Raw genomic sequence first — 11,376 nt, forward strand, 5'->3', positions numbered from 1 at the left:
ACATTTACACGAACCCCTGCCACCCTCTCCAGTCTCATTTTACTCTACATTCTCTGTCGGATCTAATATCAACTGTAGAGGAGAATTTTCTCAAATTATTTCTTTGATGGTTCATTCCCTTTCTTTGTTCTCTGGTTCTGGACTGCTCTTTATGCAGATATTGTGTTACCTAGACTGGTCCTCTTAGTTATTCTCTTTTTCTCTTCTACTTTTCATCTCTTTCTCCTTTTGCTCCATCTATTTCAATTTACACTAAGGGCATTGTGATATATATATTCATAGTCCTAGCTTCCTCTCCATTTCTAACCTCTACCTCCCACACTCCCTCCAGATCATCAGTGTTACAGCTGAATATATTATGGTATTAGTTTTCTGTGGCTGCTGCAGCAAATTACCACAAGCTTGGTACCTTAAAACAACACAGGCCTGCAGGCCAGAAGTTCAACATCAGTTTCCCTGAGCCAACATCCAAAATGGTCTCCTCATCTCCAGATCTTGATCACATCTCCACAGAGCCTTTTTTCCAATAAGGTAACATTTAAAGGTTCTAGGCATTAGGATGTGGACATATCTTTGGGAGCCATTATCAGCCTACCACAATTATCTATGCATATTTCTATATGCTCATTTATACATTTATAGACAAATGAATCAATTTTTCTTTACAAACTTGAGGGGAATAATATGGTCACTGTTCAAATGCCACCTCCTCAGAGAAGTTCACTCTTATCCCATAATCTTTTGTCCCTTCATCCCTCTTTATTTTCCTTCCTAGCATTTGTATCACTCAGGGTTCCCCGTTGCTATTAAAAGAAACAACTTTTGCGAATGTAAGCAGAAGATGAATTTATCATAGATTCTTAGGAAGCACACAGAATCATCAGGACTATACACACCACTTAGAGGCTACTTGCTTAAAGTCAGCCACAGCACAGAAGCGGTCCAGTGCACACATTCTGCATCTGCATCACGTGCTGCCAACCCCACTGGAGGCAGGAACAAGACATCGCAGTGACAGCTCCATCCCTGCTCCCCTAGAATGCTGCCACCCTCACCAGAGGGATTGTAGGTGGTGCCAGCTTCTTCCCTTCACTTGTTTCCATCACATGTCAAGAGCTGGTGTGTTTGAAGTCAGGTAGTGAAAATTCTCCACGTTTGTTCTTCTTTTTCAAGAGCAGTCTGAATATTCTGGGTCCTTTGAATTTCCATAGAAATGTTAGAATCAGCTCTCATTGTCTCCAAAAAACCTAGCAGGATTCCTATTGGGATTTTGTGACTGTATAGATCAATTTAGGGAAAACTGACAGCCCATCAACCTTGAGTCTTTTAATCCATGAACATGGTATGTCTCTCCATTTATGCAGATCTTCTTCAATTTCTTTCAGAAATGTTTTGCAGTTTTCATTGTAGAGGTATTACATGCCTGCTGACAAATTTATTCCAAAGTATCTTAGTTTTAGAAGTTATTGAAGTGGAATGTTTTACATTTAAATTTCCAACCATTTGCCAATTATATATAAAAGTAAATTAATTTTTATGTTGATCTTATATCCTGCAACCTTGCTAAATTCCCTCATTAGCTCTAATAGTGGTTTTATAGATTCTTTTAGATTTTCTACATAAACAATCATGTCACCTATGAATGAGTTTTACTTCTTCCTTTCTGAAATGTATGCTTTTATTTTTCACTTACTTTATTGCACTTTATTGCAGTAAATCGTTGAAAAGTGGTGAGAATGGAGATCCTCCAGTGTCTTCAGATAGTAATTTTAAAAATGTTTAGACTTATATTTTACATAGATGTTATATACATCTATAACCTGGAGACACAGGAGGGAAGCTGGCATCAGCTACGGCTCAGCATCATGTGGCTAAAGTTATGTGATATCAGAAAACGAATATGGCAGACCTCATAGATGTTCAACATTTACTAAAAGTTAAAATTATTGTTTTAAAATGATGACATGGAATGTTCAAACTAAAAGAGTGTTTAAGAGCATCTCATTCAACTCCTACTTCACTTTGCAGATGAGGTACTTGAGGCCCAAAGATTAGGTGTGCTCTGACCAAGATGGTAGAGGAGAATCTGTACAAAGAATCCTTGAATCACCAGTCTGCCCTTTACCTTCACTCTTGGGCTTAGAACCAGTTAGATGACGGACTTTTTTTCTTTAATGTAGCTCTAGTTCTAAGGACAGGAGTGGTCCTGGCTTCATTCCAATGAGTCTCTAATAAGAACTGCAGTTATCAAATACATGTTACAGCATCAGGACCCATTTTTCAAAGAAACATTACACAGGAAACAGCAGGGCTGGTCTCCAGCATTGGGGTCTGGAGTCCTACCCATGCAGGTCCTCCTTGTACCCAGTGAATAAGTTTAGTGTTAATTTAAGGTTTTCTCTATTGGCCACTACTCTTTATTTCATTTCTAAATTGCCTGTGTGGCTGGTCAATAATTAGTTTATTCATAAACTTTAAGTACTTTCTCTAACTATCTTCCTCAGTGTGTTTAGTTCCCACGAATTCTGAATCAGTCCTGTAGCAAGCAGCTACAGCCCCCAGACAGCACCCAGACGGCTCTGAGTAGGATCTGGTAGCAATAAAGACAAGGGCCAAGGAAACATTCTTAGTAAGACTTATGGAAACTTAGATGAGAATTACACTAAACCCTCAAAATGTGTAAGCAATTGACATGGGCTTCCTACTTGGCTATGCAATAATCTAGCCTCATTCTCTCACACAACCCTTTTTTCCTCCTTAATAAACTGGGTTTTCCAATTAAAGATCTTACATATTAACTTTACAAGCTGCTACTGACAGGCTTTATGAATCTATTCCACTCTTATCCATTTACTTACTTTCTTTCTTTCTTTTTCTGAGGAAGATTAGCCCTGACCTAACATCTGCTGCCAATCCTCTTTTTTCTGAGGAAGATTGTCCCTGAGCTAACATCCATGCCCATCTTCCTCTACTTTATATGTGGGACACCTGCCCCAGCATGGTTTGCCAAGTGGTGCGTAGGTCCATACCCGGGATCTGAACTGCTGAACCCTGGGCCACAGAAGTGGAGTGTGAGAACTTAACCGCTACGCCACTGGGCTGGCCCTCTATCTACTTGCTTACTTTTTTTTTTATTCTCTTCCCTCTTACCAAGTTCTCTTTCTCCTTTGAGCCTTCCCTTTATATAATAAGATTCTATCTTCTTTGGCCCAAACCTTTCTTCAGCTACCACTGTTTTTCCTCAGTATGTTTCAAACTACATGCTACATAAACCAAGCCCAGACCTATGTTCCTGAGCTGCAGCACGATCATATTTTTTAGTTTTCTCCTATTTCTTAGCTCCCACTTCCATCCATTGTATTAATTGGCTACCCCCAAAGGTAGGGACATTTTTTTCCCCAGTTTTATTGAGAAATAATTGACATACATCATTGTATAAGTTTAAGACAGGCAGCATGATGGTTTAAAGCAGGGACATTTTTTAAAGTTTTCAAATTAAAAATGGATTTCTGGGACGTTTATGACAGTACTTCTCAACACGGCTTTCCTGTAAGTATGCCATCTCCCCCAATGCTTCTTTAATCTTGTTTTATCTGATGAATTCACTCAGTACACATTAGTGTAGTGGCTCCAGTCTGCACATCACTGCACTAAGCGCTGGGTGGTGTAGGACAGGAGAAGGGCATTATTTAACACCCTTTCCATATATTTTCATGTGAAGTTCTTTCTAAGGTAAATAATGACTTTAGAGGCCCAGTAGTAAACAGTTTAAATAAGGATTAAATCTCATTAATCCTCACAAAAATATTACAGTATTATCACCATTTTACTGACTCATAAAAGTAACTAGTTTGCCAAAGGCCACAAAGTGAGTTGGAATTTGAACTCAGCTCAGCTGGGCACCCCCAGATTTTATACTCCAGGGTATAAAATCTTTAATGCGCCCTGGCCCAGCTTCTCTTCCCAGCTCTAGTCTTCCAAGTAAGTTTTTTTGCAGTTCAATTCAACGATCTTTCTATCATTTAATCTCTTACCTACATCTCCCCCTCCTTCTTTGACATCTGTAATGGGTTGAATTGTGTTCCCCCAAAATACATATGTTGAAGTCCTACCCCCAGCACCTCATAATGAGACCTTATTTGGAAATAGGGTTGTTCTAGATGTAATTAGTTAAGATGAGGTCATGCTGGAGTAGGGTGGCCCCTAACCCAATATCACTGGTATCGTTATAAAATTGGAAAAATTTGCACACAGAGACAGACAGGCACACACGGAGCAAGTCATGTGAGGATTGGAGTTCTGCTACCACAAGCCAAGGAACACCAAGATTGCTGGCGAACCTCCAGAAGCCAGGCATGGGACAGATTCTCCCCCACAGCCTTGGGAGGAACCAACCCTGCAGTGGCCTTGATTTCAGACTTCCTGCTTCAGAACTGTGAGACCACAGCTTTCTGTCATTTAAGCCACACAGTGCGTGACAGATACTTTGTTACAGCAGCCCCAGGAAACTAACACAACATCTATTATTAGATGATTCGGAAACCCAAATTTCTACTGCTCTCTCTTTTTCTGCCCAACACTGCAATATTCCCTTTCTCTATGTATGTAACTTTTTAGCACAATGAAGTAGAACTCGTCATATTCTTGCCACACGTGAGAGGTAAAGCGTTATCCTTGAATTCTCAGTGCGCTCCTCCCACATCCGGGCAATCATCTGAATGGCTGAAGGGTTAGAAGCATGAGCTTTGAAGTCCACTGGGCTCAAATACCAGCTTCCACATTTACTATCTGTGTGATCTTGGGCAACTCCCTAAGCTTTGGTTTCCCTACCTGTTAAAAGGGGCTAATACCATCACCACTACATAGGGTCGCAAAGACAATCAAGGGAGAAGATATATGAGAATAATTTAGCACATTAACTGGCATATAGAAAGTGTTAAACAAAATTACCTATTACTATCATTATTGTTTCTAAAACGAACTTTAGAATTTCTTCATTTTTCATGTGTTTCAGATGCACATTTGTGTACATTATGTGTTGTAATCTTTTGGTATAAGAGTGACTGTAGCCATTAGCCTCTATTTAATATTGTCTTCCACCTTTCGCGATATCTAACATTGAGAGGAGGTAACCTCAAACAAGACAACTAGGAGAATCTATATTAAAGAATCCTTGAATCACCAGCGGGCCCTTTAACTTCGTTCCTGGGATTAGAACCAGTTATATAACTAAGACTTTAAAAAAATGTAGCTCCAGTTCTATGAAGGGAGGTTTGCCACTGACAGAACAGGCATTTATTAAGATGAAATATTAAGGCATAGGCCCATGATACTTGAGTCTACAGACTAGATTACAAGCTGCTTAGAAGACAGAAACCGAGTCAGAGTGGGTTGGTAGTACACTGGGGACAACAGCACAAGCTATAATGTACGTAATCATTTTCCTCTATACAAATATGCTGTTTGGCAATGATTATGTTCCCCATTTATGTTTCCCAAGTCTTTACCAAATGCCAAATTCCCTGTCTCCTCCCTAAGACTTTCGGAGAGCAGGTGTTAGAAATCTAATATGGTTAGCACATTCATTTTATTAACTTTAGGTAAGAAATTTGCTGAAACACTATTTGCGACATTTTCTTTCAAAAATCCCAATGTGTTAAGGTAACTTCCAAAAGAGACAAGGAGGCATTTTTTGCCTCCTCCTTCTTCCCTCCACTTCCAATAGCCTCTCCTCTCCTCCCATCCTCCGTTTGGAATCCTTTCTGGTTTTTTGAGCTGGTTTCAAATGCTGCCACCGGCCTAAAGTCCTTCTCTCACCTTTCCTCAGCATCCCCACTCATTAACCCCCAGCCACTGTCCCTCCCCTGTAGCCTTTAGGTATTCTGATCTTTGGCTCAAATCCTAATCCCACCACTAGCACAAGAGTGGCTAGAATAAATCTTTTTATAAACTCTTTGGCTTAAAAAAAAAAAGTTGATTAAATGAACAACTAATTAAGTGAACAACTTTTTAGGATGAGATCTGGATGGAAAGAAGCAGGTTCAAAACTATTAAAATGAAAATTTGGAAGCATTTGAAAAGCTAAAAATGAACTCTATCAGTTTATTAACATTCCAGTCCATCTCCATTCTGGTTAACTCTCCCTCACACTCTTTATCAGGTTACCCATTTCTGTTTCCTTCAAAGCATCTGGCAACATCTCTGTTCCCAGGATGCACAGTGCTTGCTGCCCCCTATCAAACGCTTCATTAATACTTGCTCACTGGCTCGGCGACTTGTCAGGAGAGGAAGTTACAACAGAAGGAAAAAGACTACGTACTGATCATACTCGGCTGTGTTTCATGCATTTGCTTTGGAAATGGGGCTGGGGAATGGCCAATCTGCAGAATTCAAAACGTTGCTTCCTGGGAAAATCAGTTTTAGGGTTTTCGGATTGCACTCCCGACTCCGCGAGTGCTGGAGGGCGGAATAATGCCGCATTCCTAGAAGCTGCCTTTTCATCTCCTGTTCCCAGAGCCCATCCCTGGGGCCGGTACACTGCAGGTGTGTTAAGTGCACCTGTCAATCCCGAGGTGCGCGGGATTGCGAACCCACGGGACAGCCCAGCGTGAAAAAAGAAAAATCAAAACCCTTCATTTAGAACCAGCCACGTGGCTGAGGTTCCACTTTACTAACACTACGCAGGAAAGCGGAGTTTGCGATGCGCTTACAAGTCGTGAACACGTGTTGGCTTCCGTTTCATACACACAAACACACACAGATGAGGATCACCCACAGAATGGCACATTCACGGCCACAGGGAGTGACTGAGAAGCGAGATAGCGTGCAGCGAGTAGGGCCCAGCTAGAGGTGTCGGCAGGAATTACAATACGGCGCGGAAAGGGTTAAAACCCGGGTTCTGAGAAAGCCAGGGTTCCGGGGGGCGGCAGGACCACGCGGACGAGGCGTTTGGCCCTTCTTGCGCTCCGTAGAAGGAGCACTCGGGCCTACGCAGGCCCCGTCCCCGGCGGGGAGCGCCGATGCGAGGCTGCCCGTGTCGGTGCCTGTTGCGCGTGCCAAAGACGGGCGGGAGCGGCGTCCGAAGACTCGCAGGACCCTCGTCTCAGGACCGCCTCCATCCGGAAACAGACGTGTTCGGGGCCCGGCACCGCCAGAGACACCTCTTTCATGGCCGGGAGTGCACATGCGCCTAGGGGTCCTGGGACGCCCTTAAATACGGTTCTGCTGGCGCATCCGGCCTCTTTTCCTGCCACCGCCGAGTCGCGCGGAGGCGGGCGCACGCGGTGAGTTGAGCCGGGCGAGCGGGTGGTTCTGGTGCGTGGCTCGGCGCCTTTGGCTGTGGCTGGCCATGAGTGTCTGGGCCTAAACGGAGTGTTTTTGCCTTGCTTTTTTGCGTTTCAGTGCATTCAAGATTCGGCTCCACCCGTAACCCACCGCCATGGCCGAGGAAGGGTGAGCCTGGGGCCGGGGTCGTGGTGCGGGTGAGGCGCGGGCTCTGAGGCTGCCTGGCGCCCTACGCGCCCCTGATGGGGTCCCCGGTGGTTGCCGAGTCCCGGGCGGCAGGTGGGGTGCGGGAGCTCACGGAAGCTCTGCCTTGTTGGTTACAGCATCGCTGCTGGAGGTGTAATGGACGTTAATACCGCCTTACAAGAGGTGCTGAAGACCGCTCTCATCCACGATGGCTTGGCCCGTGGGATCCGCGAAGCTGCCAAGGCCCTAGACAAGTACGTGTCTCGGTCTCAATACTGTGGGTTGTTGGAACCGGAACAAAACTGCAGCCGAGGGAAGAAAGCGTGACGTTCATGGTGTTAGGACACGAGTTCTGAATGGCATCGGTTCTACAGGAAACCTAGGAAAAGGTATCAGGATTCAGATCTGTGTAGCCCGCTTAGAGTTGGTGGGTTTCTGTTTGGAGTGGGATGAGCACTTGATTCTCAACCAAGTAAAACTACAGTGTTTGGATGATGACTTAAATTGTCGGATACCCCTTCACTCCCTTTATGAGTGAAACTTAATAGTCTGACAAACCTGTAGGTTCTGGGGCTCATTTCATGGTATCTGGAAAACAGATGGGGATCCTCGTTAGTAGTTTGCAAACCTGAACCGTTAAGTTAATGGGATTTCAAGTTAACGTTTGTTGCCCAAGCATCTGTAATTTCATATGGTTTAGTAAGTATGGTAGCTGTAGAAACGAATGTAAATGGAATATTTGTGAATATATTTGGTTGAGTTTCTGGCTGGTGACGTTGGCAAAACTGCATGCTTTAACTATGTGAGCTGAATTTAAATGCACTTTAAGGACTTCTGAACCAGATAAATTTAAGTCGGTTAAATTCACTGGGGTGTGGACTGGCCAGTTGCATCCAGTGGAAACAGCACTCCTGGCTGGAAGTGCTTCACCGTCTGTACCTGAGCAGTGCTGCACGATGTAGGTACAGTGTCTGGGCCTGTGGCAGGTAACTAATCGAGTAGCTCGTGCTTCACGTTAACAGCAGTCCTTGGATGTGTAAGACTGGCTTGCAAGAAAGCATGTTTTTGTTTAGGCCACAAATTGCTAAACTAGTTCCCCCTTATCAATTTGGTATTTTTAGGGGTTGTAGAAGACAGAGCGTTTCTGTAGGAGAGTTAAGTGAACACATGCTCTGTAACAGCCTCTTCAAGCTGAAGCAGTTTTCTCTTCCAGTGGGTGTGCTCATGCTGTTTCGTCAGAGTAGCCCAGGCGAGGATAACTCCCCTGTAAGGTGCAGGAATAGTGGCTTTAGACTCGAGTCTTAGCTCCTACTGTTGGATTTTGCATTTCAGGCGCCAAGCTCATCTTTGTGTGCTCGCATCCAACTGTGACGAGCCTATGTATGTGAAGTTGGTGGAGGCCCTTTGTGCGGAACACCAGATCAACCTGATTAAGGTAAGTGACCCGCCCGATCTGATGTATCTGAACTGTTAATGGACGCATTAGCTTAATGCTAGTTGGGCCACTTAGGATCGTAAGTCTGGATTAACACATCCATGGTGATGTCATACCAGAGCAAATTCTGTAAAGTGTTGAGCTCACCCCTTTCTTCGGGTGTGAAACATCACATAAGCTTGAAGTTGTTGGGTGTGCTAAAGCTAGTTACAGAAGCATTTTATTCCTGCAGAATTTAGTGCTAGTTTTGGTGTTGGTATGGGGTAAATCAAGTTAGAGTGTGTGTAGGTCGTCTTGGTGCTGTACATGATGACAACTGGCTCCCTCTACTGAATTGCCTTGAGGAAACTGCCATGTCACCCTATCTGACTACAGCTACCTTTTGGGTTTAATTTATTGTCAGTAGCATTAATGTGTGCTAATATGGTGAATTTTTTGTATTGTTATTCCCCAATAGGTTGACGACAACAAGAAGCTGGGGGAATGGGTAGGCCTGTGTAAAATCGACAGGGAGGGAAAACCCCGCAAGGTGGTTGGCTGCAGTTGTGTGGTGGTGAAGGTGAGTCAGATGAGGGAGCTTGGCTCCGGGATGCAGGGTGTGCTGGGGAAGCATGCGGAACCTCCTGCTGAACCCAAGTTGTCAATGAGAACCTCTTAAAGGGGAGAATGAGTGATTCTCAACAGACTTAAAACTGGAAAGGGAAAATAAGCCATAGTTAAGCCAGCCAATGAATCTGCTTACCTGAATGTGTTTTGGCAGAAATTGAGAGCAAGCTGGCAATAGTAAAGCCATGTTACGAGCCTTAACGACATTGAAGTCGTTAAGGTCCCTGAAAGTGGCCACAAGAAGTTGTAATGACGGGAGGCATTCTCATAAGACATGAGCCAATTTTTTTAAAGCTCTTTATAACTAGTGCTAAGAACTTAGTGGAATTTCTAAATATTAGTAAAAAGTCACTTTTTTTTTTTTTTTTTAGGACTACGGCAAAGAGTCTCAGGCCAAGGATGTCATCGAGGAGTACTTTAAATGCAAGAAATGAACAAATAAAAAACTTGACTTTTGCTCATCTCTGATTTTTTATTTACGCAGTAAGATAAGGTGAGGGACAAAAGATAATCATTGCAGAATAACTGGAAGCATGCTGTCTGTCCCCTTCTGGTCCCAACCAGTAAGTAACTTCAGAGTGGGAAATTAAAACAGTGGCCTAAGCAAAGATAGGCTTAGGATAGTGTATTGGTGACAGCCCAGGGTTTTGTGGATGCGGGCATATATCAGGACTATGGCTAGGCTAGCCTAGAACCTGGAGAAATAGGCTGAGGCTGGTCAAGGGAGAGTTAATGAGTTGGAGTCCTCTAGCTGGACAAGTCAGTAGGAAAGTACAGAGGTGGGGCAAGGTTGGATTTAGGCTGTGGGCACTAGAAACGCATCGTGTCCAGGAGTGCTTGTGGACATGACATTGGGAAAGGTCGGAGTGTCCATTGAGTTCATAAGTTACATGTTAGGCAGAGCAGCAAGAAATGCTCCAATTCAGTGTACTCGAGTCCCTAAGACTCTCACACGGTTCTATCTTGCTTATGGGGGAAGTGTTCTGAGAAATGCGTCATTAGGCAGTTTTGAACGTGTGAACATCAGAGTACTTAGACAAACCTGGATGGTCTGGTCTGCTACACACCTGGGCTGTCTGCTACTAATCCTGTGGGACCACGGTCCTATGTGCTGTTTGTCACTGAAACATGCTGCACGTGACTTTCAAGCCTGGATCAAGTTGCTATGTTAGCAAGGAAGTCTGAATTTTGGAATTTCTGGGAAATCAGCGTCTGAGGTACTGTCTCCTAGTTTGCCAGTCCTGCTGTAGTGTCGCTGGCGTGTGTTGTGAAGCTGTGAACTTGAGCCAGATCTGGTTCTGAATGCTCACTTGAATCATTAGTGGTTTGTTTGGCATCTCAGGAATTTACAGGTTTAAAAGCATTCCTCCAAAATCTGCCTATAAACATGTAGAAAGCTTTGATACGACTGGAGGCTGGCTGTCCTGCGCTCACAACCTCACTGAGGTGCAGGGAGGGGCCAGGCGGTTTGTAAGCATGTGAGTGGGTCCAGTAGATGGTGTGACCTGGGGCCAGCTGCTGCTGTTAAATGTCAACCTGGACCATTTGGCTTTTCTAAGGAAAGTCGTTTGTTTGCTTGTCTCAGCATTTATTCAGCAGACATTTTGAGACTCTATTCTATATCTGGCCCTGCTGGAACTGTATGCAATAGAAGAAACATTTTAAACATACCTTATATATTTTATGTTTCATCTTTTATGGGAAATGCTATAATTCAGGCTGGAGAAAATTGGTCTTCAGTTAACAGCAGTCTGCATTTCTGTTTTTTCACTCGCTGGCCCCTTTTTGGGGTTAGTGTTAGGAAAACCAGCTAATCTGTTCACTGAATACTGCCTCCTCCCACTGACTTGGAATTGCACCAGCAT

The 11,376-nt window shown here is 43.8% G+C and overlaps 1 protein-coding gene and 3 non-coding genes across 4 annotated transcripts; all 4 read left to right on the forward strand.

The window, feature by feature from the left end:
* Positions 1-6,959: 6,959 nt before the first annotated feature.
* On the forward strand, positions 6,960-9,972 carry RPS12 (ribosomal protein S12). The gene is made up of 6 exons (XM_014856137.3): positions 6,960-7,283; positions 7,402-7,452; positions 7,608-7,724; positions 8,803-8,905; positions 9,363-9,464; positions 9,883-9,972. The coding sequence occupies exons 2-6, from the start codon at positions 7,439-7,441 to the stop codon at positions 9,943-9,945; spliced, it is 399 nt and encodes a 132-aa protein (XP_014711623.1). The 5' UTR covers positions 6,960-7,283; positions 7,402-7,438; the 3' UTR covers positions 9,946-9,972.
* On the forward strand, positions 7,956-8,028 carry LOC123279748 (small nucleolar RNA SNORD101). Its single transcript, XR_006518010.1, has one exon. It is a non-coding gene; the product is annotated as a small nucleolar RNA SNORD101 (small nucleolar RNA).
* Positions 9,205-9,281, forward strand: LOC123279756 (small nucleolar RNA SNORD100). The gene has a single exon (XR_006518017.1). It is a non-coding gene; the product is annotated as a small nucleolar RNA SNORD100 (small nucleolar RNA).
* LOC123279751 (small nucleolar RNA SNORA33) lies at positions 9,624-9,753 on the forward strand. Its single transcript, XR_006518013.1, has one exon. It is a non-coding gene; the product is annotated as a small nucleolar RNA SNORA33 (small nucleolar RNA).
* Positions 9,973-11,376: the final 1,404 nt, after the last annotated feature.

This window comes from Equus asinus, chromosome 24, assembly GCF_041296235.1.
Source record: "Equus asinus isolate D_3611 breed Donkey chromosome 24, EquAss-T2T_v2, whole genome shotgun sequence".
NCBI lineage: Eukaryota > Metazoa > Chordata > Mammalia > Perissodactyla > Equidae > Equus > Equus asinus.

Bases quoted from the DNA above. Each gene is read 5' to 3' on its own strand.
- RPS12 (XM_014856137.3), top strand. The intron at 8,906-9,362 runs GTAAGTGACCCG...ATTCCCCAATAG, and splicing joins ACCAGATCAACCTGATTAAG to GTTGACGACAACAAGAAGCT. The intron at 9,465-9,882 runs GTGAGTCAGATG...TTTTTTTTTTAG, and splicing joins GCAGTTGTGTGGTGGTGAAG to GACTACGGCAAAGAGTCTCA.